We start from the raw sequence: 25494 nt of genomic DNA, 5'->3' as shown, positions 1-25494 counted from the left end.
TGGAGAGGGTCACCCGGTGCCATGCAGCTGCCTCCTGCGCTTGGCAGGCCTGAGTTTGGCTCGTCTGGGGCTCAGGGTCACCCACGTTCTTCTCTTCCACCACAAGTGACAGCTGACCCCAGGGCACCCCGCCCAGGCTGAGTCCCATCTCCCAACCGCAGTGCCTCTCACCAGGCAGAGCAGGGGACATACACCCAGTGTGTGACGCCTGGCTTTGGGGTACAGAGACCCCAGGCCTCTGAGTCCAGGCTGTCGGGGTGGGGTGGGACTCCCCAGCATTGTCTTTTGATCAGGGTCTCACTGTGCAGTTCAGGCCGGCCTTGAACTCACTTCGTAGCCCAGGCTGGGCTTGAACGCCCAGAGATCCTCCTGCCTCGGCCTCCTGAGCCCTGGGATGACAGGCGTGCGCCACCCCCTCCCTGCTTCCCCAGCCCTGTTGATGGCAGTGGTGTCCACAGGTCGGGGGCAGATGGGGATGTGCAGAAGGCAGAGCTCCCCGGGGCTGAGGGACGGAGTCCCAGCTGGGTGGCACCCCTTCCTCCCTGGGCCTCTCCCTCTCCCGTGGATATTTGTGGCTCATGGCTGTGGGCGGAGAAAGGGCGGACAGATGGCGGGGCCTGGTGACAGCTCCAGCCTGTCCGCATCTCCCCAGCCCTCAGCATCCTCCCCCGGCGAGGGGGGGAGGTTGGCCTGGATGCAGAGGGGAGATGTAAATGTCAGCAGGAGAGAAAATGGGGACGGAGAAATCAGGGTGAAGGCCAGGGCCAGAGTGCAGGGCGGGGGACCAGAGGGCCATGCACCCGAGGTGCGGCTCCTGCCTGTCTCTCTGCTGTCCACGGAATGTGCTTTTCATTGCAAAAGTCACCTCGTGGCCCAGGTTGGCTCCTGGGATTCCAGCTATTGCATCATCGTTCCAGGTGGGAAATAGGAAGGAAGGAGAGGGTGCAGAGGCAGGTGCACCAGGGTCACCTGTGCAGGAAGCCCCCCCACAAGCCCAGCTCCTCCGTTTCTGCTCGTGCTCCCTGGGCAGATCTGGGGCTGTGGCTTCACGGCTGCAGAGGGAGGTGGGGATACGGTGCCGGTGTGGAGAGGACGGGGAGACGCCAGGGTGCAGGGGGGCACTCACGCAGTCCCTGCCCTCCAGTACTCGCTGTGCAACGAGCCGCTCATCGAACTCTCGAATCCGGGTGCCAGCGGTTCCCTCTTCTACGTCACCAGCGACGACGAGTTCATCATCAAGACGGTGATGCACAAGGAGGCCGAGTTTCTGCAGAAGCTGCTGCCTGGCTACTACATGGTGTGTGGCCCCGCCCACAAGACTGGCCCCGCCCCCAGGCCTGGGCCCGCCCACGAGACTGGCCCCGCCCCAGACAGTACCCTCCACTTTTGAAAACTGGGTCTGGGGAATCAGTTGGGGAACCAAGCCAGCCAGCATGTGTTAACCTACAAGCACGCATGGCAGGGAGAGGACAGCGCCAGCTCCAGGGGCAGGAGCCAATCCATCTGGCTCCCACGCCCTACGTTTCCGGGGGACACCTGGGACCTTGTCACAGGCCCCCTCCATTTTGGTCCTGGTCCCGGGCATGCAGCCCTCTTGGGCCATCTGGCATGGACCGTAACTCAGTTTCCCCTTTGGGATATTTAGGGCGGAACCCTAGCCCCACCCCCCAGCTAGATCAGGGGTCAAGGGTGCTGGGGCTGGGGGTGGTACACATCCCCAGTACTCTGGGTGGCTGAGGCAGGAGGATGCCGAGTTCAAGCCCAGCGTGTGAGACTCAGCCAAGTTAGCAAGATCCTAACTCAAAATAAAAAAGACCGGGATGTGGCAGGGCGTGAGGGCCCTGGGTTTCATCCCTGGTGATGCAAAAAGGTTTTAAAAAAACAATCAAGGTCCCCAGCCCCATGTTTCTGTGTTTGGGAGCCGGACCAGCAAGCCCTAAAGGGGAAGCGGGGCCAGCCCACCCAGGTCCCCTCGAGGTTCCCGGCTGACCGAGCGGCTGCCCCTGCAGAACCTGAACCAGAACCCGCGCACGCTGCTGCCCAAGTTCTACGGGCTGTACTGCGTGCAGTCAGGCGGCAAGAACATCCGGGTGGTGGTGATGAACAACGTGCTCCCGCGCGTGGTCAAGATGCACCTCAAGTTTGACCTCAAGGGCTCCACGTACAAGCGGCGGGCCAGCCGCAAGGAGAAGGAGAAGAGCCTGCCCACCTACAAGGACCTGGACTTCATGCAGGACATGCCGGAGGGGCTGCTGCTCGACGCGGACACCTTCGGCGCCCTGGTCAAGACGCTGCAGCGCGACTGCCTGGTGAGGTCCGCGGCTGCCCCCCGCCCCGCTGGCTGTCCGCTCCCTGCCGGGGTCCACCCTGTGGGGCTCCCGGACCTGGGATTCCCCCCGCTGGTCCCACGTGGGCTCTCTGGGCCTCGGTCTCTTCGCCTGTCCAGCGGGAGAAGCCTCTGCCTGCCCCATGCTGACCGTGAGTGTCCACTCCCAGCAGATACCTGCAGGGGTAATTAAGCAGGAACGGGCCAGGCCTGGGGGTGCAGGCCGGTCATCCCAGCACTCTGGGAGGCTGAGGCAGGAGAATCTCGACTCACAGCCCGGCCTGAAAAACGTGACATACGGAGACAGTGTTTCCACAAAGAGAAAGGGCCAGGCGGAGGCCCTGAGTTGCATTCCACGTGCCAGATTCCAGGGCCGATGTCCCCAGCCTGGCCACCTGCTGAGTGACCACTGGGGGTGGTGATAGGCGACCCCGTGCGGCCACAGGACGGGGTCTCAGGCGCAGTGTGCAGCAAGGCCTGGGGTGGCCAGCTGGTGCCCCTGACCACTGTCCTGGCCCCGCCAGGTGCTGGAGAGCTTCAAGATCATGGACTACAGCCTGCTGCTTGGGGTCCACAACATCGACCAGCAGGAGCGTGAGCGGCAGGCCGAGGGTGCCCAGAGCCTGGCCGACGAGAAGAGGCCCGTGGGCCAGAAGGCGCTGTACTCCACTGCCATGGAGTCCATCCAGGGCGGGGCCGCACGTGGCGAGGCCATTGACACGGACGACACGTAGGTGGGGCCAGGGGCCAGGCTGTCCTGAGATGGACCCAGATTCCTCATCATGACATAGGGAGGGGCCGTGGCCTCCCAAACATGGGGCTGTCATTCGGGGGACGCGGGCACGTGACGGGGCCTTGGCCCCCAGGAGTGGCACGTGCAGGGTACCTCATCGTGTGGATGGAGGCCCCCGGCCATCTGTGTGCACGAGACGCCCCCTCTGCCCGGGGTGACCGGAGGTCCCTGAGGGCATTAAGTGGTAAACAGGGAGAAAGTGGCCGAGCCCAGCGGCGAGGCAGACCTTCCACAGGTGGAGGGGACTGGCAGATCTGTGCCCCCAAGACACTGGGCGGCTGCCTGGGCTGGGTGTCCCAGGGCCTAGTGGGGGAGACGCCCACAGAGTCCTCCAGACCAGAGTGCTGAGCAGTCTGCCGGCCACACAGGTGCCTAGCCATCACCAGGTTGTCCTTGGAAGAGTAAGATTGGCAGAGGTCCCTGGTAGTGTCAAGGTCACGCCCTTGTCCTAGCAGCAACTGGTCACTTTGCGCTGACCCTCCCAGGAAGCCACTGGAAGTTGGGGCTCTGGAGGGAGAGGTGGCATCCCTACATTTCCAGCTGGGGGAGCAAGGGCTCCAAGGTTGGGGGAAGTGTCAGGATGCAGAGCCAGCTGGGGACAGGCCCAGAGCTGACCCTGCCACTCCTGAGGGCAGAAAGGGAACCCACCAGGGCCCCGACTAGAGCCAGGGGCGGGAGCCAGTGCAAAGGCCCGCGCAGCGTCCACCTCAGTCTGTCTTGGCGTTCGTAGGGTCCGCGCGGGGCTCGGAGGGGAGCGGTGAGCCTGGTGAGCTGATGTGGAGTGTGTTTGCTTGCTGCGGCCCGGCCTGGAGCCCTGGAGCTGGGGCGGCTTCGGGGCGGCTGCCGCCTTGCATGGCCTCGCCGGCTGCCCTGGGCTGGAGCAGGTGTGGGCACGTGTCCGGCTGGTTGATGAACACCCAGCCCGTGCCTGACACCTAGCAGCAGTTCCTGGGGTGCAGGCTGTGTGTGTCCTGCGCGCATTGAGATGTATGTGCGTGTAGATGTGTGCACGCATGCGTGGGCGTGTGTCCGTGCACGTGCATGCTGGAGTTGTGCGGCAGGGACTCCACTCCAGGGCTGCATGCAGCTTCCAGATCTGAGCATGCGCGAAGCTCAGCGGTCGCTGCATACAGCTGCTGCCATGGAAGAGGTGGCCTCCTGGAGCCCAGGTGTCCCCAGCCCCGCAGTACTGAGCCACGCTGACCTCTCTTCCCAGGATGGGCGGGATCCCGGCCGTGAACGGGCGTGGGGAGCGACTGCTACTGCACATCGGTATCATCGACATCTTGCAGTCCTACAGGTGCGTCTCCGCGCTCGCGCTGCACGCGCCCGGCCGGGTTCCTGGTGCGCCTGCGCAGTGTGCACTTTGTCGGGCTCCCACGCGCCTGCGCAGTCCCACGCAGCGGGGGAAGCCGGGGTGGTGGCCGCTGACCTTTGGGTCCTTCTCTTGGCAGGTTCATCAAGAAGCTCGAGCACACTTGGAAAGCGCTCGTCCATGACGGGGTGCGTGTCCTCCCCCTTTGACTTTCTCTGCATCGGTCCCCATGCAAGAGAGGCACAGCATCTTCCTAGGCACTGGCACCGGCCCCCGCATCGGGATCCTGCCCCAGGGGAGGCCCACACTGGGCTCAGGGTGCCTTAGGCCCTCACTGGGCACTGAGCTGAGTCAGACTATCCCGGAAATGCACACGGTGCACTGTGGCGTCCTGGCCGGCCCTGCAGGGGTTCCTTGAGTCCCCACGGAAGGGTCTTGTCTGGCAGCTCACACCGTACTTCAGACTGATTCATACTAAAGTGCTGAGGATTGCCTGTGTGGCCGTGGCCTGTAGAATCCAAGATCCAACAATGGAACCACCCCACCCCCCCAAAGGACCTAGGCAGAGGCATCTAGTATCTGCATCGAGATGACTGCAGCACGCTGGGAGGCTGAGATAGGGAGATCACAGGTTCAAATCCCATCTGGGCAACTTAAGAGCTTGTCTCAAAAATGTTTTAAAAAGCCGTTGGGAATGTAGCTGAGGGCAAAGGCTCCAGTGCCACACACACAGAGGTGGCAACCAGCAGGGGATGTGTGGAGGTGCTGTAGAGGGGAGCGCCCCCTGCCCACAGGCTGCCCCCTAGTGCAGGCTGCGGGACCTCTCCAGTCGCCCTGTTCTACATAAACCCACTGGCTGGGGCCCTGGGAGCCCCTGATGTCCTGGGCACCGGGGGACCCCTGCCGGACTCCCGTGTTTCTCAGCTCTGCCTGTGGGCACCCAGAGCAGCTGTTCAGGGAGGGGTGTGGCCGCGTGCCAATAAAACTTTATTTGCAAAGCAGACGTCAGGGGCCAGGCTTTGCTGAGCTGTGATTTAAGAGTCCGTTGTAGGTCACTCAAATACTTGCTGATTCACAAGGTTCAAAACATTAAAATGTGGGGTTGGGGCTATAACTCAGCGGCACAGGCACCTCCCTGGCCAGGTGCAAGGTCCTGAGTTCAATTCCCAGTACCAGAAAAAAAAGTTAAAATGCCTCTGGGGGCAGCGCTTTGAGAGGCTGAAGCAGGAAGATCACAGGTTTAAGCTCAGCCAGCACAGTTTAGCAGCTTAGTGAGGTCTTGTCTCAAAATTAAAAATAAAAAGGGCTGCGGAGGGCTCTCAGTGCAGAGACCTTGGCTTTAGTCCTGGTTCCAGGAAAAAAAAAAAATACACACGGGTTCATAGTGGAAAGGTCCCCAAGCCTCCAACCCAACGTCTGCCAGCCGCCGTCTCCTGGTCCCCAGCAGCTAACAGCCTTCTTTCCCTGTGTCCCGCTGCTTCTCCTGCAGGACACGGTCTCTGTCCACCGCCCCAGCTTCTACGCTGAGCGTTTTTTCAAGTTCATGAGCAACACGGTCTTCCGGAAGAACTCCTGTGAGCCGCCGGAGCCCCGGGGCAGGGGTGGGGACAGGAAACCCAGAGCCTTTGGGGCCTGCTGCAGGCAGGGGTGCCCCCCCCCCAGCGAGGGCAGGGCAATGGGACACTTGCCTCTGGGCAGCGGTCAGCCTGGGGCCAGGCCCACTCACCTCCCTGCTACAGCTGAGGCCTCCAGGCCCAGAGAGGCTGAGTCCCCGCCTGGTTCCACAGCCCATAGCAGTGCACCAACCGCCCCCTCCTCCCTCACAGCGCTGAAGTCCTCACCGTCTAAGAAGGGGCGCAGTGCCCTGCTGGCTGTCAGGCCCCTGGGGCCCACAGCAGCCCTCTCAGCCAGCCAGATCCCCAGTGAGCGAGAGGACGCACAGTATGACCTGCGGGGGGCCCGCAGCTACCCCACGTTGGAGGATGAAGGTGAGTGGCCAGCCACAGGGGCACTTCGAGGGCCTGCAGAGTAGACAGTGGTGAGAAAACCAGGACAGGGATGCCGTAGGGATGGAGTGAGCCACAGCATCCTGGGCAGAGAACATGGCCCGTGCAAAGGCCCAGGGGCGCAGGCAGAGCTGGGAGACAGCTGGGAAGGGCAGGCAGGAGACTGGTGGGTCCTGTAGGGCCCTGTGCAGTCCCCGCAAAGCTCCTGGTAGCCCTTATCTAAGAGGGAAGATTCATCCCAGCACCCTGGAGGATGAACCTGGAGGGTTACAAGTTTGAGCTCAGCCTGGGCAACCAAGCAAGTTAGTGAGATTTGTCTCAAAAACCAAAAAAGGCCAGGGCTGTGGCTCCATGCAGAGGCGCTATGATCAGTATCCAATGCTGGAAAACAGTCAAGCTGTTACTCTTTGGAAGGCCAGGCCAGGAAGCAGGTGGGGCATCTGGGTTCCGGTTAGGGTGCCCAGGGTGGGGTCCTAGGCTCAGCCCTGTAGAAAATTGAGCAGCTGGGTGGCTGTGTGGGGCAGGAGGGTGGCAGCTCCATGAGGTGCCTGTTGCCTCCCCCAACAGGGCGACCTGACCTCCTGCCTTGCACCCCACCTTCCTTCGAAGAAGCTACCACGGCCTCCATAGCCACGACCCTGTCATCCACCTCCCTCTCCATCCCTGAGCGGTCCCCCTCCGAGACCTCAGAGCAGCCTCGGTACAGGTGGGCGGGGTCTGTGGGCAGGGGCGTGGCTTTCCCTAGCAGGCCGGTCTGTGGGCGTGGCTTCCGAGCAGGTGGGTGGGTCTTGGGCGGGGTCCTTCCTCTGATTGCCCTGTGCCTTCTCTCCGCAGGCGGCGCACACAGTCCTCAGGACAGGACTGCCGGTGAGACCCCAGCCCAGTGCCCTCGCCCTGCTGCTGTTACGCAGCTGAGAGACCCCACGCCTTGCGCCTGCCCTCCTGTCAGGCTCTTCTGACCCTCCTTTCCCGGGGCAGGCAGGGTTCTGCATGGAACCTCTGGGCCCGCCGTGTCCCTCTCTCTACCAGGCACCAGGACTGCCACTGGGGCTGGAAATGACCTGGGACTCAGAGTTCTGCGTCACCCTTGGGGGTGAGGAGGGGGGAAACTGAGGCACGGTTTGGTTGCCCTCAGGCCCCAGGAGGAACCGCACGCCGAAGAGGACCTGCAGCAGATCACGGTGCAGGTGGAGCCCGCGTGCAACGTGGAGATCGTGGTCCCCACGGAGGAGGACGCGGGGTGAGTGTGGCTCAGTAACCTGCTTCTCCCATCTCAGGCCGTGGCTCTGCACACTGGTGTTTCTGCTCCCCCGGGACACGGTGACATCTGGACATTTGTGGTGGTTGTGTAGGGGGTCCTGGCCTGGAGCCGGGGTGGAGGCCAAGGTGCTGCCCAGCACCTGCAGTGGGCAGGGCACTGCAGAGCACAGCCTGGCTTCAGGGCCTCAGTTCCAAGGGGGTCGGATCCTGGGCTACTGGTTCTCCCAAAATCTTTAATCTCTGAATTAAAACATTGTTTATTTTTATTTTTATTTATTTTTTGTACTGGAGATCAAACTCATGACCCAGTGCTTATGCCACTGAGCTAAATCCCCAACCCCAAAATTTTTTTTTAAACCAGATTTCATTGCTAAATTTTAGATATACACCTGCCTGGCAAGTGTGAGGTCCTGAATTCAATCCTCAGTTCCCAAAAAGAAATGTACACATAATGAACATAAGCAATTTTGTAAACAACTTTTCAGTGTTTACAATGTTAATGAGCTTTGGTATGAAGAGAGTCCAAACAGACCCATTTTTTGTTGTGTTTTAGCTGGATTTTTGCAGGGTGCCTGTTAATTCCAGCCTTTCAGGAGGCTGAGGCAGGACGACTACAAGTTTAAGGCCAGGCTGGGCAACTTGGTGAGATATTGTTGCCAAAAACAAATTCAAAGAGCTGAACTGTAGCCCGGCAAGCTCCGAAGTCCTTGAGTGTAATTTTAGAGCTCCTCAGTTATTTGTTATTTTAGAGGTCTGTCCTCAGTACTGTAAAACACCAGCCACCAAACAGGGACCAGGAATCAGACTCAGGCCCTCACCCTTGCCAGGCAGGCTCTGTGCCACTGAGCTACATCCCCAGCCCAGTGCTATGTGTTAAAATAAAGGTCTCCCAATCAAATATAAAGTCGACTTTTGTTTTGTGTTTGTTTTTGTTTTTGAGACAGGATCTTGCTATGTAGCCCAAGTTGGCTTCAAAATCATGGTGATTCTCCTGCCTCAGCCTCATGAGTTTACAGGCCTGTGCCGCCATGCCTGGCCAAAATCCATTTTTTTTTTAACTGTCCAGGGATGTATGGAAAAGAATTCCCTGTTTCTCTGCACAATTGTTGCATCCAGCTGTTTGGTTGCTGGAATCTCTTTTATTTTTTTACTAGTTTTTTGTCAAATGTTTGTAGTTCTTGAATCACACTGTTATCAAATTCTTTACTTTCTAGTTCTGGTGTTTTTGTGTGTGTGATTTACCTCATAGAGCTGCATCCCCAACCCTTATTTTCATTCTGAGACAGGGAACCCTAAAGTCACTAGTTTGCCCAACCTTGAACTTGGAACCCTCCTGCCTCAGCTTCCCCAAGTGCTGGAATAACAGGCATTCATCGCCAGGCTCAGCTTTGTCTGGGTCTTCTTTGCCCTTCCGAGCTTCCCGAGGTCCGGGAAGGAGCCGAGTGAATGGGATCAGGCCTGGGTAGCCAGGCGTCGTCCGCGGCCACCCAGGATCCCACATCGGCCCGGCATTTGCAGGGTGGACGCCTGCCCAGCAGGGGCCTCTGCATCTATGGTGGAGGCAGAAACCACCAGCCAGGCCTCGGAGCCCGCCAGCCAGGCCTCGGACGAGGAGGACGTGCCCGCCACTGACATCTACTTTGTAAGTCCCCGGGTCCCCGGAGTCACACCACATGCTCACACACACGCTGAGGCCCGGCACGCTGGAGACCCGCTCTCCCACGGACCTGAGCTCACGCACACGCACACATTCGAGCGGACTCTCTGCTCCAAGCACAGAGGACGGTGGCCACCTGGCCTGCTCTGGCCACACCAGGCCTTCTTGGGCCCAGGAACTGGCTCTGCGTCCCCTCCCCGGCCTTGACACCACTGCCAGGCTGGGCCGCTCCCTCTGCTCCATCCTCAGCCTCTTGGCGCTGCTGGGCTGAGTCGGACGCCCAGGGCTCCGGTGGCCATGAAAGGTGGGCGACACTGTCCCCCAGCGGGCAGGGCCAGGCTGGACGGGCTCCGTCCCCAGGAGGGCCATGGCGCCCATTGCACTGGCCCAGAGCTGGGCCGGCGAGCCCAGCCGCGGTCCTGGAGCTGGCGCAGTGCTGCCCGCGTGGGACCCCCCTGCCGGTCACTGTGGGCAGATCCTGCGGCCTCGTTACCCGGGCGGCCTGGGCACCCGCTTCGCGCCCCTTCCTCACTAACTCGCCCGCTTTGTCTGGAGGAGGAAGGGCTCACCGTGGTGTCCCCAGGCCCGGTGGGCTGCCCAGCAGGGCCCCGCGTGTCCCCCACCTCCGCTTCTGCGCTGCTGCCCCCCGTATCCCCAGCGCTGCCCCCCACCCCAGTCTGACCTCTCTTCTCCCCCGGCCCCGCCGCCCAGTTCGCCGACGGGAGGCACTGGATTTACTCTCCCTGCCGTCGCCGATTGCGGGCCGTGACGCTGAGCTCCTCGGGGACTGTAAGTGACCGCAGCCGGCCCCCGGGGACAAGGGGCCTTGCCCACCTCTGGGCAGCAGGGAGCTGCGGGTCCCCAGCCTGAGACACGGTGCCCAGCGTCCCTGTTCCGTCCTCAGAGGACTTTAGGGGAGATGTGACCTGGTGACATCACGGGGACATCACTGAGCCCAGGGTGGAGCAGGCCGCACCGTGTCGGGGGCTGTCACCAGGCCTGCCTGTGTGCTGCGGCAGGGTCACCCTGACCCCAGCCCGCCTGTGCCCACCTCAGCCTCCGCGCCGGTGTCGCCTCCCCCTGTCCAGCTCACAGGGGCCACAGAGCTGAGCGCCTCACAGTCCCCTCAGGTCCCCCAGACAAGCTGAGGCCTCAGCCCCAGGGAGCCTGAGCTCCCCTGTCATCTCAGCTACACAGGAGGCTGAGGCAGGAGGATCTTTAATTCAATTCAAGGCCAGACTGGGCAACTGACACTTTGTTCCAAAGCATAAAAAGGGCCACGGGGTGTGGCCCGGTGGTGAGCGTCTGTCTAGGCTTGGACTCAGCCCTAGTGACCACTTGGGAAAAACAACCAAAGGGTTTGGAGTATTTCTGCAACTCACCAGCAGGCTCTTTACCGAATAGACACTTGTTTACCCAGTGTGCCAAGGGTACCACAGAGATCTCTGGTGGCAGTCACATGCTGATGCCTGTTGTCATTTGGCTCCCCCTGCAAGGGGCCAGAGAGGCTGTGTAACCTGCCCAGAGCTGCCCAGCACTCACGGCCAGGGCAGGCACCAACCTGCAGCGACTTTCTGTCCTCCAGATGGAGCCTCTCAGAGGCCACCCTCCCACTCATCTCTGACCCGTCAGCAGACCTCCCTGGCGTCACCACGTACCAGGCACAGACTCCTGTGACCCCTCTGGCGCCTGCCGGGGAAGCCACAGCCCGGGGCAGCCCTGGCTGGAGGCCGGGTACAGCCAGGGACTGAGTCGGTGTGCAGAAGTCTAGGTGTGGGACCCCCTTATCGGTGGGGTACATCGAAGTAGCAGTTTGAGCCAGGCATGGCCGTGCTCACCTGTACACCCAGCAGTCTGGAAGGCCGAGGCAGGAAGATCACAAATTTAAGACCCAGCTGGGCAGCAGAGAGACTTAGCAAGGCCCTGCTCAAAAGAAAATCTGATAGAGGCCAGTGTGAAGGCCCTGGGGTCAGGGCCCAGTGCCGCTAAAAGACAAAAAAAACCACACCAGCGTGGGCGGGAAGGACGGAGCGGGCAGCCGGGAGGGTCACGCCGGATCCAGGCATCCAGGGTCCTGCCCCAGCCCAGGCTGACAGCTGAGGGGCCCTTTCTGTGCTCTGCTTTTGAGGACAGGGGCCGGCTGGCTTTTCTAATGTGGTCCAGGTGTCCAGGGGTCACTTGGTCCTTACCCCGGGGCAGTGCTGGGCACTTGTGAGGTGACCCCCTCCTCCCAACACTAGCTCTTCAGGGTTTCGGGTGGGGACCCCCCTTGGGGCCGTGTGTTCCCCAGCTGAGCCCTGAGCTGGCTCCCTGGGGTGCTGGGGAAGCAGACAACTTGGTCAGGGTTTCCTGTCACCTCTGGGCCTGAGGCCCAGGGCTGATGTCACCTGCAGCCTCCACGGTGCCCCCCGAGTTCCTGGAGCTGGGGAACTTAGGGAAGGGCTTGGAGGGTCGGGGGACCTTGAGGTGGGGGACAGAGCCCAGGGCCACAGCCAGGCAGGGAGGGCAGAGGGTGTCCGTCAGGTGGGGACGAGACGAGGACGCAGGGTCAGGAGCTGGTGGGCAGCGCTGGTGGGCAGGCCGCTGATGTGTGCTGCTGTGGCCGAGGTGTTCAAGCGTCCCTGGGCACCTCATGGGCATGGTCTGGTCCGTGTGGGTTCCAGCCAGTGCTGGGTGCACAGTGGGGCCTCCAGAGTGGGGGTAACGGGGAGGACTGGGAAGAGAGAAGGTGTTAAGATGGGGGGGTCAGCCGAGCCCCTTGGGGAGTCCCCCAGCCGTCCAGTAGGAACATCAGAACTCGGAGCAGAGGCCCCCTTCCTGAACCTCAGGCGGACTGAGGCACTTCTATGCCAGGCCGAGTGGCCCTGCAGGGACCCGACGCAGCCTGTCCCCTGGAAGGTGCCCCCTCCGCTCTAAGGAGGAAGGCTGGGGGGTGCACAATACGGGGATCGGGTGCCTGGAACAGGTGGGCGCCCTGCCTGCCCGGGGCCCCATGGAGGTCCACAGAGCCAGCCTGGAGGCTGGGAGGAGCTGGTCCCAGTGGACATCGGGCTCCCTCCGCGGGGGACAAGGACAGGGAGGGGCAGAGTGTCCGGGCTGCTGCATACCCCACCTCCCGCCTGCCCTGTGCCCACTGCCCCTGAACCCCGACTAACACTCCCGCTGCCTGCTGCCTGCCAGCCGCCGAGGCCGTCGGGGAGGGCGGGTGCGCTGGTCCGAGGGCCTGGCTCTCTTTATTCTCTCCTTTTCTTCCTCCTCCTCCTCCTCCTCCTCCACTCCGCTCACCCTCTCTTCTGCGCCCCCTGCACGTGCCCGCCCGCCCGCCTGCAGCCCACCGACGACAGGAGCTGGGTGTACTCCCCGCTCCACTATAGCACGCAGCCCCAGCCCTCCGACGGCGAGAGCGACACAGTGAGTCCCCCGGGGGCCAGGAGCAGCCCAGACAGATGGGGAAACTGAGGCCGGGACGGGAGGGCTGGCGCCCGGCTCACACACATCCAGATGGCCCCGCCATCGGCATCTCGCGGCCTGTGTCTCCCACGAGCAGCCCAGAGGCCCCGGGCAGCGCTCGGGTCGGGGGGGTGCTCACCCAGGCCCCCGCGTGCCCTCACCGCCCCCTTTTCCTTTGGCAGTAATTTCTATGCAGTCCCCCACCCGGGGCCGAGCTTCCGCCACCACCTCAGCCGCTTCCCAGAGGCGCTGCCCGCCCAGCTGAGGCCCGGAGGAGCTCGGGGACACGCCAGCCGCCCCGCGGCCACCCCAGCCAACCTTGTGCTCGTCCTGCCCCCGACGGACGCCGCGGGCCGAACCTGTCTCCCCCACCCCGATGCTCCACAGGCTGGGCAGTGACCCCGGCCACCCCGCAGTGCACCCGCCGGCCGGCGACCTCGGGAGCGACCTGTCCTGTATTTATTTTGGGTTCGTCTTTGCACAGACAGAGGCATGCGGTGCTTTTAAGGAGAAAAAAGACACAGACCAGAAAAGGAGGAAATGTGCCCCCAGTCCCGGGGCCCCACGCCCCCACTTTGGTCCCTTGCATGTATCCTACAGAGACAAGGCCATTCCTGCCACCTCGGGACGCGGGCTGTGGACGCCTGGCTGCCCGGTGAGGTTCACGCTCCTCTTCCCGGCGTCTCACTGGCCCCGTGTGCTGAGGCCACCTCCCCCAGAAGCAGATCTCGCGTGCTTGGCTCAGGTTTGGGGCCTCGGAGCAGGACACGTGTCCTCCATGCTGGCCCTCGGTGGCTCACTGCCATGCTGCGCCCCCAGGACAGACACCCCCAGACCCAGGGGCTGGAGCAAGATGCCCAGGTCATCACATTCCTGCCCGCAGTGCGGCTGCCCCGGATTGGCAGAGCTCAGGGCCGCGTGGACTTGACTGTCCCCGGCGTGGTCCTCACAGTCCCCAGAGGAGTGGACCCCCCCCTCGGGAGATGCCTCAAAGCAGAGCCTGCGACTTCCAGAGGGCACAGGCTGGGCCTGGGGCGAAGGAGGAGAGCACAGGGGTCCAAGGTGGGCGTACCGGATGGTCAAGCTGCTCTGGTGTGTCAGCCACTGCAGGCCAGATCCAGGAGCATTTCCTCCAGGTGTTCCTCGCTTCTGGTGACGGCCACACTGTCCAGAAGGAAGGAGCTGGCAGATGAGCCCGTGTCCCCTACACAAGATGGACAAGGCCCCGTGGAGCGCACTGGGCGGGGCTTGGAGCTGAAGCCCCGCCTCCCAGGACAACAGCAGAAAACCCGCCCACCCACCCTGTCCCTGGTGAATTTGATTTTTTTTTTTTTTAAAGCCCACTGCAAGATGTCAGCCTGCTGTCCAGGCCTCTCCTGGTGTCCCCTCTGCAGTGACACAGTGAGGAGTCCGCCTGCCCTTGCCTGAGCCGCCGACCAGGAGCCCATATTGCAGCCTAGACCCTCCTGGGCCCCAGGGACATTTCCCAGCGGACCAATAAAAAGGGTTTGTCCAGGCCCCAGAGACAGCTGCGTAGTCACCGTGCCCAGGCCTCACGGACAGATGTGGCCCCACTGCAGAAGGCGGAGGCCGGAGAGAGCATGGTCTCCATGGAAGGGGGGATTGCACGGGCTGGGGGAGCCTTGGCCCACACACGTGGCTGGGGACCTCCGGGAGGAGAGGTTTGCAGCCCTGTTGCCTGGATCTCCTGGCATCCCCGTCCTTGTGCTAAGTCCCGGAGGCCCCTTGGAGCCGTCGTGTGAGCTGTGTGTCTTGTTCCTTTTCTGAATATGGCGGGGAGCACAGTGCAGTGGCCCTCGGACTGTTGTTGGGGCCTCGCTTGTCATGTCGGGGCCGTTGGGGTGGGCAGGAGAGACCTATTTATAACGTGACAAAACTCCAGGCCTTCCTCAGAGCCCGGGACGGGGGGGGGCGGGGCGGGTGCACCCAGCCATCCCCACTCCCTGGAGACCTGTAAATACCCTGGTGACCCAGCGCCCTCCTGCCTCAGCCTCTCCAACGGCTGCTCTCGAAGACCCTGGACGGTGTCCGAATCCCTGTACTGTAAAAATGGAGAGGCATTTCCTGAGGCTGGCAGGGGGAGGTTCCCACGTGTCCCCTTCCAGCCTGGCCCTCTACCCCCAGGCCGTCCCAGCCCTCCCCACTCACCTCCACACCTGGCTCAGTGCAATACTCCCGTCCCTGTGGGGTCCGTTGCCAGGGTTGCTGTGGCTGCAGCCCCTCAGTACCCGCCTCCCCAGGATGAGCACCCCCTCAACACTCCACCTCCAGTGATTCCAAGGTCCAGGCCACCCCAGTCTCTGTGTGGCTGAACCATTTCAAAATAAAAACCGCAAACCTTGTGTCTTAACCCTCACTAGGGGTCCCTCATCCTCAGTCCTTGGGGTCTGGTGTGTGACAATCCGGAGCATGGTTTCCTGTGGCACCTATAGCCAGGCCATGTCCTTCCAGCCCAGACCCCTGGGCACCTCAGACAGTACAGCTGCTGCTGGCCCCACAGAATACCCATATGTTGTCCGGGCCCCACCTGCCCACCCCTGCCACACCCCTCTCTTTTTATGTTGAAGAGATCTCTAATAAATCGGGTATAAACATCAGCTTAGCTTGGTCTGCCTCTGTGGATTGGGAATTGGAGGACTGAATGTCACCCTGAAAAGAAACTCTTGTAAAATTTATAGCGATATGCTCCCAAGTCAGGCTTGGTGACACACGCTCATAATACCAGCGTTCTGAACTGGGTTTGGTGGCACAGGCCTGTAATCCCAGCGCTCGGGAGGCTGGGGCAAGAGCATCACTGCAAATTCGAGGCCAGCCTGGGCTACAAAGTGAGCTCAAGTGCAACCTGAACTGCATAGCAAGACCTTGCCTCAAAAAAAAAAAAAAAAAAGTACCAGCATTCTAGAAGGCTGAGACGAAAATAATTTGAAGTCCAGTCTGAAGAATCTAGGCACTTAGCAAGACTCTCACAATAAAAAAGGCCTGGAGTTCTAGCTCAGTGGGAAGGTCTCAGGTTCAATCTCTGATACCCACTTGTAAAAGAAAGATTCAAAGCTGGGCAATTGGCACACATGCTATTTGGAAGGCTGAAGCTGAGGCAGGAGGATTGCTTGAACATGGGATTTCCAGGCCAGCCCGGGGGACACAGTGACAAACATGAGATCCAAACACCTGAGTAAAACAGCCATGACTTTCTGCAGGTTCCAGTTCAACTCAGGAAACATTTCAAAGCCCCTGATACCTGTGCAGCCCAAAGGAACAGAAAGCAAACCCAGGCTGCGTATGCATAGAACCGTGAGTGATGCAGGCCGCGCCATGGGCGATGGGAGCTCAGGGCCTCCAGTGGCGCCGCCTGTGGTCTGTCCTCCCCACTGGGGACTCCACTTAGCAGGCAGTCCCAGCTGCTTCGTCTCCCTACCGTGCAAGACACTCCAAGCTCTCGCCAATAGCCACATGGCAAATCCCAGCTCCGTGGGGCAGGAGAGGTCTGGTAAGGTGACTTGACCTCTCCTGGCCTCAGTTTCCCCATCTATAAAAAGGGTCGATGAAATCAGGGCACAATCCCAATTTTTTAAAAGTTTAACCTGGGGCTGGGGATTTAGCTCAGCGGCATAAGCGCCTGCCTTGCAAGCAGGCAGTCGTGAGTTCGATCCCCGGTACTGATAAAAAGGGAAAAAAAAGACAAAAAAAAAAGTTTAACCTGTGAAATGCAATGGTATTTACTGGCAGATCGGAGGGCGTGATGATCCAGACCATTGTCTTAAACACTCTCTCGCCTTCCTCTCTACCGCAGTCGGGCTGGAGTCTGCCCAATTAAATTCGATTTCCTGTTTCCCAAGGCCCGTTTTCCCCAGACACACCCCTATTAGCCACGCCCTTTTGGACACGCCCCCCAGGTCCCGCCCATTTCTCCCTGGAGTCGCCTTGCCACTGTTCCGCCTCCGCAGTTTCGGATTTGTTTGACCACGCCCACGAATTGTGCCCTCCCCCTCTCCCCAGCCTCCCTCCCTCAGGCCCTCTAAGGAGCCAGGACCGGCAGGGCTGCCTCTAGCACTGCCTGAATATCAAGTCTCTCCGAAAGACAGAGGCTCAGTCAGAGTCCGTCCACGCGAGCTATTGTTACAAATGGAGTGCAGGGTCCTGGTCTTCCAGTCTTCGCGGCCTGGGGCTGCGGGTGGGACTCGCTCACACTATTCAGGCATTCTGGGGGCAGCCCCTCATGCGCCGCGGCCAAGGAAGGCCCCCGACGCAGGCCCCGGTTTGTTTGAGTCGGTGCAGTCGCTGCCGTCGCCGCCAATGGGTCGCGGTACACGCTCGCGGTCGCGGTCCGCGGTTCGCAGGGGCAGGAGACGGCGGAGCCGGAGCGGGAGTCGGAGTCGGAGTCGGAGCCGAAGTCGTAGCGGCAGCCATGGGCGGCGAAGACACCGGCGCCGGGAGGACGAGGACCATCGCCGGCGAAGGCGTCGGAGCCGGGAACGCAGGTGGGACCACTGTGGGAGTATCTCTGGGGCTGGGATTCTTGTGTCTGGGTTCCCGGCCTAGGGGAGTCAGGAGGTGCCCCTCCATACGACGTGGTCTGAGGTCGAGTCAGGACTAGCCAGACAGCGAAAGCAGTGGCATCAGAGAGGAGGATGGTACGGACACCCAGGCAGTAGGTGGCCGCCTGATGGGCACCGCAGCCGGACAGTGGGTAGATCCGAAAGGGACTTTGGAAGTGGAAGTGACAACTGTTGTGGTGGAGTTGAGATGTCAGAGGACTGGGTATGATGACAAGACCCAGGAGTCACAGTTGGCTCCTGTGACTTCTTGGGACCCACAGCCCTTTCTTCTGGAGTGGGTCAGCACCCCTGCCCGCAGTCCTCGCACGCGTGGGTCACACGCTGCCTCAACCCGCGGGGGCTGTAACACACCATCCCGTCCTGCCCAACGGTCGCTTAGGTTAACCCGGCTGTGTCCGCAGGATCTACGTGGGGCTTGTCCAGAGACCCTTCTCGCCATAGCCACACTCTAGTAAAGCACCGCCCAGCGCCTCTAGGGTCTATGACATGCCCTAATCTTTGATTCTGGTGAGGTCATTGCTGCCTCAGGAATTAGAGTAAGCTGAAGAAGCGAAGACTCTTAAGAGAGACATGGTTTAAATTTCATGCAGCCCATGAAGTTACAGTAGTTTTACTGGGGAAGGGGGCATACGGGGGACTGAGCCCAGGGCCTTTGCATTGAGCTGCCCCCTGTTTTGTTTTGTTGCCCGGCTAGTTCTTACATCTGTGAGTAGTGGGGTGAACCGACAGAAGGTAGTGACACGGGAGAGTTTATTATCCAGACATTTTAGTCCCCAGAAATAGTTTTAGTGGGACACAGCCAGGTTTATTTCATTATATACTGACTGTGGCTGGCTTTGTGCTACAGCAGGAAAGTGGAACGGTCACGTTATGTAAGGACTGTATGGCCTGAGCTACCACCTGGGGTGGGGAGCAGGGGATTTAGCTCAGTGACATAAGCATAGCCTGGCAAGTGTGAGGTTATGAGTTCTACCCCCAGTTCCAAAGAAATAAAAATTTAAAAGTTAAAAAAATTATCACTTCCTGGTGTGGTGGTGAACGCCTGGCCCATGACTCGGGACGGTGAGGCAGGAGGATCACTATGAATCAAACCCTATCTCAGGGAAAAAAAGCTTTACTGCTCGGCCCTTACAGGAGTGCAGACTGCAAGTGGGACTCAGAGAGGGTGCTTGGCATTTACAAGGCTCTGCAAGGTACCAAGAAAAAGTCAGTGTTGATGGACCCTTATTCAAGCCCCAGGCTTTTCTTTTTCTTTTCCCCTGAGAGAGGGTCTTGCTGTTTAGTTCAGGCTGGCCTTGAACTCATTTTGTAGCCCAGGCTGGCCTTAACTTGCAGTGATCCTCCTGCCTCAGCTTCCCCAGCAATTAGTGTGCCAGCGTGCCCAGGGATGTGTGCCGTTTTCTATTGTTTGAATAATCTGCAGTCAATAGCCGTGTCAGGTAATGTAATTAGAATCAATACTGTTTATAAAAATTGGGCCACGTTTATAGTTTTCTATTGTTTGAATAATCTGCAGTCAATAGCCGTGTCAGGTAATGTAATTAGAATCAATACTGTTTATAAAAATTGGGCCACGTTTATAGTTGGTATTTAAAGGCTCCAAAGTGGTTTTCGTAGCGCAGGTTTTTTGATATGAGCGGAACAGATAATGCACTTGGGGTTATACTCGGTGGTGGTTCTCCACGTTCCGAGAACCAGAGACCTTGAAGAACCTGTCCCCAGAGGCGTGAGTGTTGTTTCCTGCTCTTTGCTCCTACCTTTTCACTTCAGCTAGCTCCTGGCCTTTAGGAGTGGGCAGCACCACTTCTGCCTCGTAGCCTGGGCGTGGACACCTTGAGGCCACTCAGGTCTTTGGCGCCTTCCTTTGGCTCCGGCCCTGCCCAGCTCACCTCCCTCACCACTCCTTTCCTCAGCCTTCTTCCTGCAAACGCACTCCTGCCCCAGGGCCTTTGTCCCTGCAGTTCCTGCAGCCTGGGATGCACTTGCCCAGATGTTCCCTGGCTTCCTCCCTCGCTGCCTGCAGCCTCTGCCACTGGTAACCTCAGAGAGGCCCCCACTGAGCTCTCTGGCATACAGAGCCGTCCCCTCAGCCTTGTGGAGCACCCGTGGCCCCTGTGGCCTCCCAGTCCTAGACAAGCCCTGCACGTGTGCGTGCGTGCATGTGGGGAACCCCAGGAGGCAGAAGTATCCTCAGTGTCTAGGACAGCACCTGCCAGCCAGCAGGCTCTCCTTGAACGTTGACCAGGGTGCGCTCAGCGGGCCTTGGTGGGTCCTCCCCCTCCCCCCAGGTCAGATTCAGAGGAAGAGAGGTGGCAGCGGCCCGGAAGGTGCAGCTGGAGCCCGCCGCCGCCCCGCTGGCGCTCTGGGGACCGGGACCGGAATCAGTCCCCGACATCCGACTCTGGAGAGGAGCAGGCGTGGAGCCGCCACGGACGCTGGCGCTCGTGGTCCCCGAGATCGTCTGCGTCCAGCACGGCCTCCCCTGGGCGCTCACAGAGCCCCAGAGCTGCCGCGGGGGCGGCGGCGGCCCTGAGCCAGCAGCAGAGCCTGCAGGAGCGGCTGCGGCTGCGCGAGGAGCGGAAGCAGCAGGAGGAGCTGCTCAAGGCCTTCGAGACGCCCGAGGAGAAGCGCGCACGGCGGCTGGCCAAGAAGGAGGCCAAGGAGCGCAAGAAGCGGGAGAAGATGGGCTGGGGCGAGGAGTACATGGGCTACACCAACACCGACAACCCCTTCGGGGACAACAACCTGCTGGGCACCTTCATCTGGAACAAGGTGAGCGCCTGCGCCTGCCGGCCGGGCCCTAGCACAGCTCCTACCGCTCGGCGGTGCTCGCAGCCGCGTGGCGAGTGACATGCCTTCAGTTTCTTTTTTTGTTTTTCTGTCATGTTTAGGATGGGGCCTGGTGATAGCACTCTGCAGCGTCACGCTGAGCTATATTCCCAGCCTTTGTAAACATTTGCATTTTATACGGGATCTCGCCAAATTGCCCAGACTGGGCTTGAAAGCAGGACCCTCCTGTCTCGGCCTTCCAAAGTGCTGAGGTGGCAGGTGTGCACACCAGACTCACCTTAGTAATATTTTGTGTTCAAAAACTGGTCTTGGTGCTGGAATGGACCCCGGGGCCTCCTTAGCCCGAGCGCCCCATCACCCTACCGCACGTCCCCTCCGTCTGCCCTGTCACCTTTACTGCTGCTGAGTGTCACAGTGTGAGCCCTGTCTGCCCAGAACCAGCCTCACCCCGGGATCCCGGGACAGAGGCTGGGCCTGCCCTGGCCCCGGGTGGGCTCTGGTGGCAGGCCCCGCCCTCTGTGTGTTATTCCATCCCACCTGGCCGCCGAGCCTCGGCCATGGCCACGGGCAGAAGCCAGAGGGCTCTGCTGTCTCAGCACCCCCGGGGTCTGCACAGGGCCTCCCCTGGGGACTCCAGTGTCCACCTCTGGCCTTGGTGCGGCTTGGCTTGAGATGGCCAAGCTCCCTGTACCTCTGCTGCCGCGTAACTATGTCCATCCACATCTCAGTCTCCGTGTGCCCTTCTCTTTTCTCTGTCTGTCCCTGTCACGCATTGTAAGGGCACTGGCCATGGCGGGAGGCCTCTGCTACCCCATGGCCACTGTCTTCACTGGCACTGCAGACCTTTCCAATGTGGCTTGTTCACATCTTCAGGGAGGACTGGGTGAGGTGGGCAGGGTCTGGTCCTCACTTAGTGCAGGATACACAGCTGGCTTTGTGGGCCACAGGGCCTTTACACCTGCCTGTCCCCTTTACCCGGGCACTGTCTTTTTCATCCTACAGGCCTCACCCTTGCCTGTCTTTAGAGCAGCCGCCCAACCCGCACTCCCTGGGCCTCCATATCCTCATTGGGGCCCCCATCCACCTGCTGTGCCAGGGCCTCTGTGTGGTGGCTGTGCCATGGTCCCCTCCTGTAAGTGGGAAAGTCCCCCAGGCCACAGAGGGGGGTCTTAGGAGCAAGGCATCCCTGTACATCCCAGAGGCCGTTTCTCCAGATGTCAGGGGACCTTGCGGGGCCAGTGGGGAGTACAGCCATCACAGTGTTCCCAGGACAGAGCTCCTCAGATGCTGCCACTGTGTGAGCTGTGAGTTGGGGAGCCCTGTGCTCCTAGCTCCAGGGACCCCATCCTGAGTCTGTGCCATGCCTCGCTGCCCTGCCTCTGCCTGCACGGCATGCAGCTGGGGCGCTGTGTGCTGAGGCTGCCCCTCAGTGTCCTGCTGCAGCCTGAGTGCACCCCCGGTCACATGACCCCCACCCCACAAGGCAAGGGGTAGGGCAGCCTCTCAGTACCACAGGCTGACTCGGGATCGCCAGCGGGGACAGGAGAAGACACTGAGCCACAGTCACTCTGCAGAGCACACGCCCTGGCCCAGGCCCCAACCCGAGCCGGGCACCCTGGCCTCTGTCCCTGAGGGGCGGCCGGGCCCGATTGCTGCACACAGTGGTGAGGTGCTTACACCAGGCTCTGCTCCCCAGGCCCTGGAGAAGAAGGGCATCAGCCACCTGGAGGAGAAGGAGCTGAAGGAGCGGAACAAACGCATCCAGGAGGACAACCGGCTGGAGCTGCAGAAGGTACGCCAGGTCCCAGGACCCCAGGACTCCTGAGGCCCGGGCGTCGCGGGGCTGGTGACCGGGGCGCAGGGCCCCCCTCACCCCATGTGGCCTGCAGGTGAAGCAGCTGCGGCTGGAGCGGGAGCGTGAGAAGGCCATGCGGGAGCAGGAGCTGGAGCTGCTGCAGCGCGAGAAGGAGGCGGAGCACTTCAAGACGTGGGAGGAGCAGGAGGACCACTTCCACCTGCAGCAGGCCAAGCTGCGGTGCGCCCGCCGCGTCCCCCAGCAGGGCCGCCCCCACACCTTCAGACCCGCCTGGCAGGCTGTGCCGGGCCCCACTGTGTCCCTGTGGGAACAGAGCTGAGGGCCAGCTCCTCAGCCCTGCAGGGCAGCCGTGGCCCCGTCCGAAGTCTGCCAACACTTCGCTCCCTGGGGATACCACGCAGCCCAGCCCCAGTGCTCGCCTGGACCCTGGACTCCCCACCTACCCACAGTTAGGTACCCATAGTGACATCTTCCCCATGTGCCCCACAGCTCTAAGATCCGCATCCGTGACGGGCGGGCCAAGCCCATCGATCTGCTGGCCAAGTATATCAGTGCCGAGGACGATGACCTGGCCGTGGAGATGCACGAGCCGTACACATTCCTCAACGGGCTCACGGTGGCCGACATGGAGGACCTGCTGGAGGACATTCAGGTGCCTGGCCTCGCCAGGCCCCGCCCCTCCCTGGGTGGCCCCGCCCCCCTGGGTGGCCCGCCCCTCACTGATTGGCCCCGCCCCCTAACTGCCCGGCCCTGCCCCGCCCCTCCCAGGTGTACATGGAGCTGGAGCAGGGCAAGAACGCGGACTTCTGGCGGGACATGACCATCATCACGGAGGATGAGATCTCCAAGCTCCGGAAGCTGGAGGCTTCGGGCAAAGGCCCAGGTAACCCGGTGGGCGCTGCGCTCTTAAGGTCTGCTGGGAGCCTCTTACGCTGCGGCGTGGTCCTGCCCAGCACCCCTGGCGGCCTGGCTTTCCTGGCCTCTGAAGGAGACGGAGCCACTAGGGGGCAGCAGGGTGCCCTGCTGCCATCGGCGATGGCTGTCCTGGCTGCGGTTGGTGGCCTAGTGGTGCCAGGGTCTCTGCGTGAGCCTGGCTGGGAACAGGGTCCCCCTGATGGCCGGCCCTGAGAAGCCCCCTCCGGGTCCCCACAGGCGAGCGCAGGGAGGGTGTGAACGCCTCCGTCAGCTCCGATGTGCAGTCCGTGTTCAAGGGCAAGACCTACACGCAGCTGCAGGTCATCTTCCAGGGCATCGAGGGCAAGATCCGGGCCGGCGGCCCCAACCTGGACATGGGCTACTGGGAGAGCCTGCTGCAGCAGCTGCGCGCGCACATGGCCCGCGCCCGGTGAGCCCGCCCCTGCCATGCCAGTGCCCGAGCCAGGCCGGGCCCAGGCGCAGCTGGGGCGGGAGGAGAAGGTGGGAGGATGGGCTGGGGGCCGCCCCGCCCTGGCTGACCGCTGTCCCCGCAGGCTCCGTGAGCGCCACCAGGACGTGCTGCGGCAGAAGTTGTACAAACTGAAGCAGGAGCAGGGCGTGGAGAGCGGGCCCCTGTTCCCCATCCTCAAGCAGCAGCCGCCATCCCCCAGCCAGAGGTGGGCGGGAGGCCGGGGAGGCTCCGGGACCGGCACTGCCCTCGCCCGCACCCCTGACTCTCCGCTCCCCCAGCCTGGAGCCCGAGGAGCCAGCAGCGCCCACCCCGCCAGGGCCGTCCGCGGAGGGCGGCACCGCGGAGGACGGCGCGGGCCAGGCCGAGGGTGAGGGGGACGGCGACGGGGACGGCGAGGCTGTGCTCATGGAGGAGGACCTGATCCAGCAGAGCCTGGACGACTACGACGCCGGCCGGTACAGCCCGCGGCTGCTCACGGCGCACGAGCTGCCGCTGGACGCGCACGTGCTGGAGCCCGACGAGGACCTGACGCGCCTGCAGCTGTCGCGCCAGCAGCTCCAGGTCACCGGTGCGTGGGGGACCCGGGCCGGGGGCGGGGCGGGGCGGGGCGGCAGGGCCGGGCTGACCGCTGCCCGGCGCGCAGGGGACGCCAGCGAGAGCGCCGAGGACATCTTCTTCCGGCGCGCCAAGGAGGGCATGGGCCAGGACGAGGCGCAGTTCAGCGTGGAGCTGCCGCTGGGCAGCAGGGCCTACCTGTGGGCGGACAAGTACCGGCCGCGCAAGCCGCGCTTCTTCAACCGCGTGCACACGGGCTTCGAGTGGAACAAGTACAACCAGACGCACTACGACTTCGACAACCCGCCGCCCAAGATCGTGCAGGGCTACAAGTTCAACATCTTCTACCCCGACCTCATTGACAAGCGCGCCACGCCCGAGTACTTCCTGGAGGCCTGCGCAGACAACAGGGACTTCGCCACGCTGCGCTTCCACGCGGGGCCGCCCTACGAGGACATCGCCTTCAAGATCGTCAGCCGCGAGTGGGAGTACTCGCACCGCCACGGCTTCCGCTGCCAGTTCGCCAACGGCATCTTCCAGCTCTGGTTCCACTTCAAGCGCTACCGCTACCGCCGGTGACCCCGGCCGGGACCCACCCGGCTCAGCACCGCCAGGGCGGGCGGGGCAGGGGCAGAGCGGGTGCCCTGGGGACACCGAGGCCGGCTCAGCGGCCGCGGCCCCGGCGGCCAGCAGAGGGCACAGGCCGCCCGCCCGGCCCGCCATCTGGAAATCATTCCAGGCTGTTTCCGCAGAAAACTTTTTTTACTGGGAATAAAAGCCTCGTTTTATTTTCGTCGCTCGGCCCTAGGAGCAGCCGTGTTTGTGCCGAGCGTCCAGCCCTAGAGCCAGAGTTGGCCGAGGCGCAGCCTCAGTGACACGGTGCATACCGAGGCCGGCCTGTCACCCTGCGGGACGCCCAACCCTGGGGCGTGGTGCTCGGCCCCGGGACTGTCCCTTGTCCCGGAAGTAAGAGGGTGAAACCCGGGCGCTGCCCCGAGACTCGGGCGCTGCAGGGCACCCGGGTCCTGACCCCTCTCTCCTTGGGGGCGCCCGGTGCAGCCAGGCCGGCTCAGCCTCCCCAGCGCCGGGACGACAGCCGTGCCGCTCCATTCCCGCCCGAGCCCCGACTTCTGTGCTGCGGGGCTGGGGGGGTGGCAGGGAAGTCTGTCTGATGAAGGACGCCCTTGGCATCACAGGCCATCCCAGGCCAGGGTGAAGGATGGCAGCACGGGCACTGTCGGTCCCATCCTCCCATTCCCAGCCCGTGGCAGACATTGCCAATCAATCACAGCCTCTGCCAGTTGATCCCTGAGCTGAGCGACCCGCTGCTGAGCCTGGGTGGGCCAGGCCCTGGTGGCAGAGCTGAGTGTGGCGCCTCAGGGGCAGAGCTTGGTCAAGAAATAGGGAAGAGCAAGGCATGGCAGTGCGCAGGAATCATCCCAGCTACCCGAGAAATCGCGGCCGGGGGCCATGCGCTCATGGCCAGCCGGGACAGCGCACTGAGACCCTGTCTCGCAGAGAGCTTGCCTGGTGGGTTCCGGGCCAGCACTGCCACGCAGTGG

At 61.9% G+C, this 25494-nt stretch overlaps 2 protein-coding genes across 5 annotated transcripts in view; both read left to right on the top strand.

The window, feature by feature from the left end:
• Pip5k1c (phosphatidylinositol-4-phosphate 5-kinase type 1 gamma) overlaps positions 1-15425 on the top strand; it is a 33171-nt gene extending 17746 nt beyond the window's left edge. Inside the window, exons 6-19 of one of the 4 annotated variants that reach the window (XM_013144766.3) lie at positions 1145-1297; positions 2010-2309; positions 2851-3056; positions 4336-4419; positions 4574-4622; positions 5924-6008; positions 6261-6422; positions 7008-7140; positions 7275-7307; positions 7576-7680; positions 9219-9342; positions 10069-10146; positions 12688-12768; positions 12990-15425. In XM_013144766.3, the coding sequence (XP_013000220.3) occupies positions 1145-1297; positions 2010-2309; positions 2851-3056; positions 4336-4419; positions 4574-4622; positions 5924-6008; positions 6261-6422; positions 7008-7140; positions 7275-7307; positions 7576-7680; positions 9219-9342; positions 10069-10146; positions 12688-12768; positions 12990-12992 (1596 nt within the window). In that variant the 3' untranslated portion in view covers positions 12993-15425. Of the gene's footprint in view, positions 1-1144; positions 1298-2009; positions 2310-2850; positions 3057-4335; positions 4420-4573; positions 4623-5923; positions 6009-6260; positions 6423-7007; positions 7147-7274; positions 7308-7575; positions 7681-9218; positions 9343-10068; positions 10147-12687; positions 12769-12989 lie in introns of all 4 variants that reach the window. The other 3 variants (XM_003460824.5, XM_013144771.3, XM_013144778.3) reach the window with 3 other exon arrangements.
• A 1631-nt stretch (positions 15426-17056) lies between these two features.
• Positions 17057-24728, top strand: Cactin (cactin, spliceosome C complex subunit). The gene is made up of 10 exons (XM_003460814.5): positions 17057-17306; positions 19673-20156; positions 21871-21966; positions 22064-22209; positions 22480-22642; positions 22759-22873; positions 23143-23335; positions 23460-23582; positions 23656-23945; positions 24021-24728. Exons 1-10 carry the CDS (start codon positions 17122-17124, stop codon positions 24509-24511), a joined length of 2286 nt encoding a protein of 761 aa, XP_003460862.1. The 5' UTR covers positions 17057-17121; the 3' UTR covers positions 24512-24728.
• The last annotated feature ends 766 nt before the right edge of the window (positions 24729-25494 follow it).

Source organism: Cavia porcellus, unplaced genomic scaffold (genome assembly GCF_034190915.1).
Source record: "Cavia porcellus strain 051 isolate PalLab524CR breed Dunkin Hartley unplaced genomic scaffold, mCavPor4.1 scaffold_17, whole genome shotgun sequence".
Classification (NCBI taxonomy): domain Eukaryota; kingdom Metazoa; phylum Chordata; class Mammalia; order Rodentia; family Caviidae; genus Cavia; species Cavia porcellus.
This window is presented reverse-complemented; position numbering and strand designations above follow the sequence as displayed.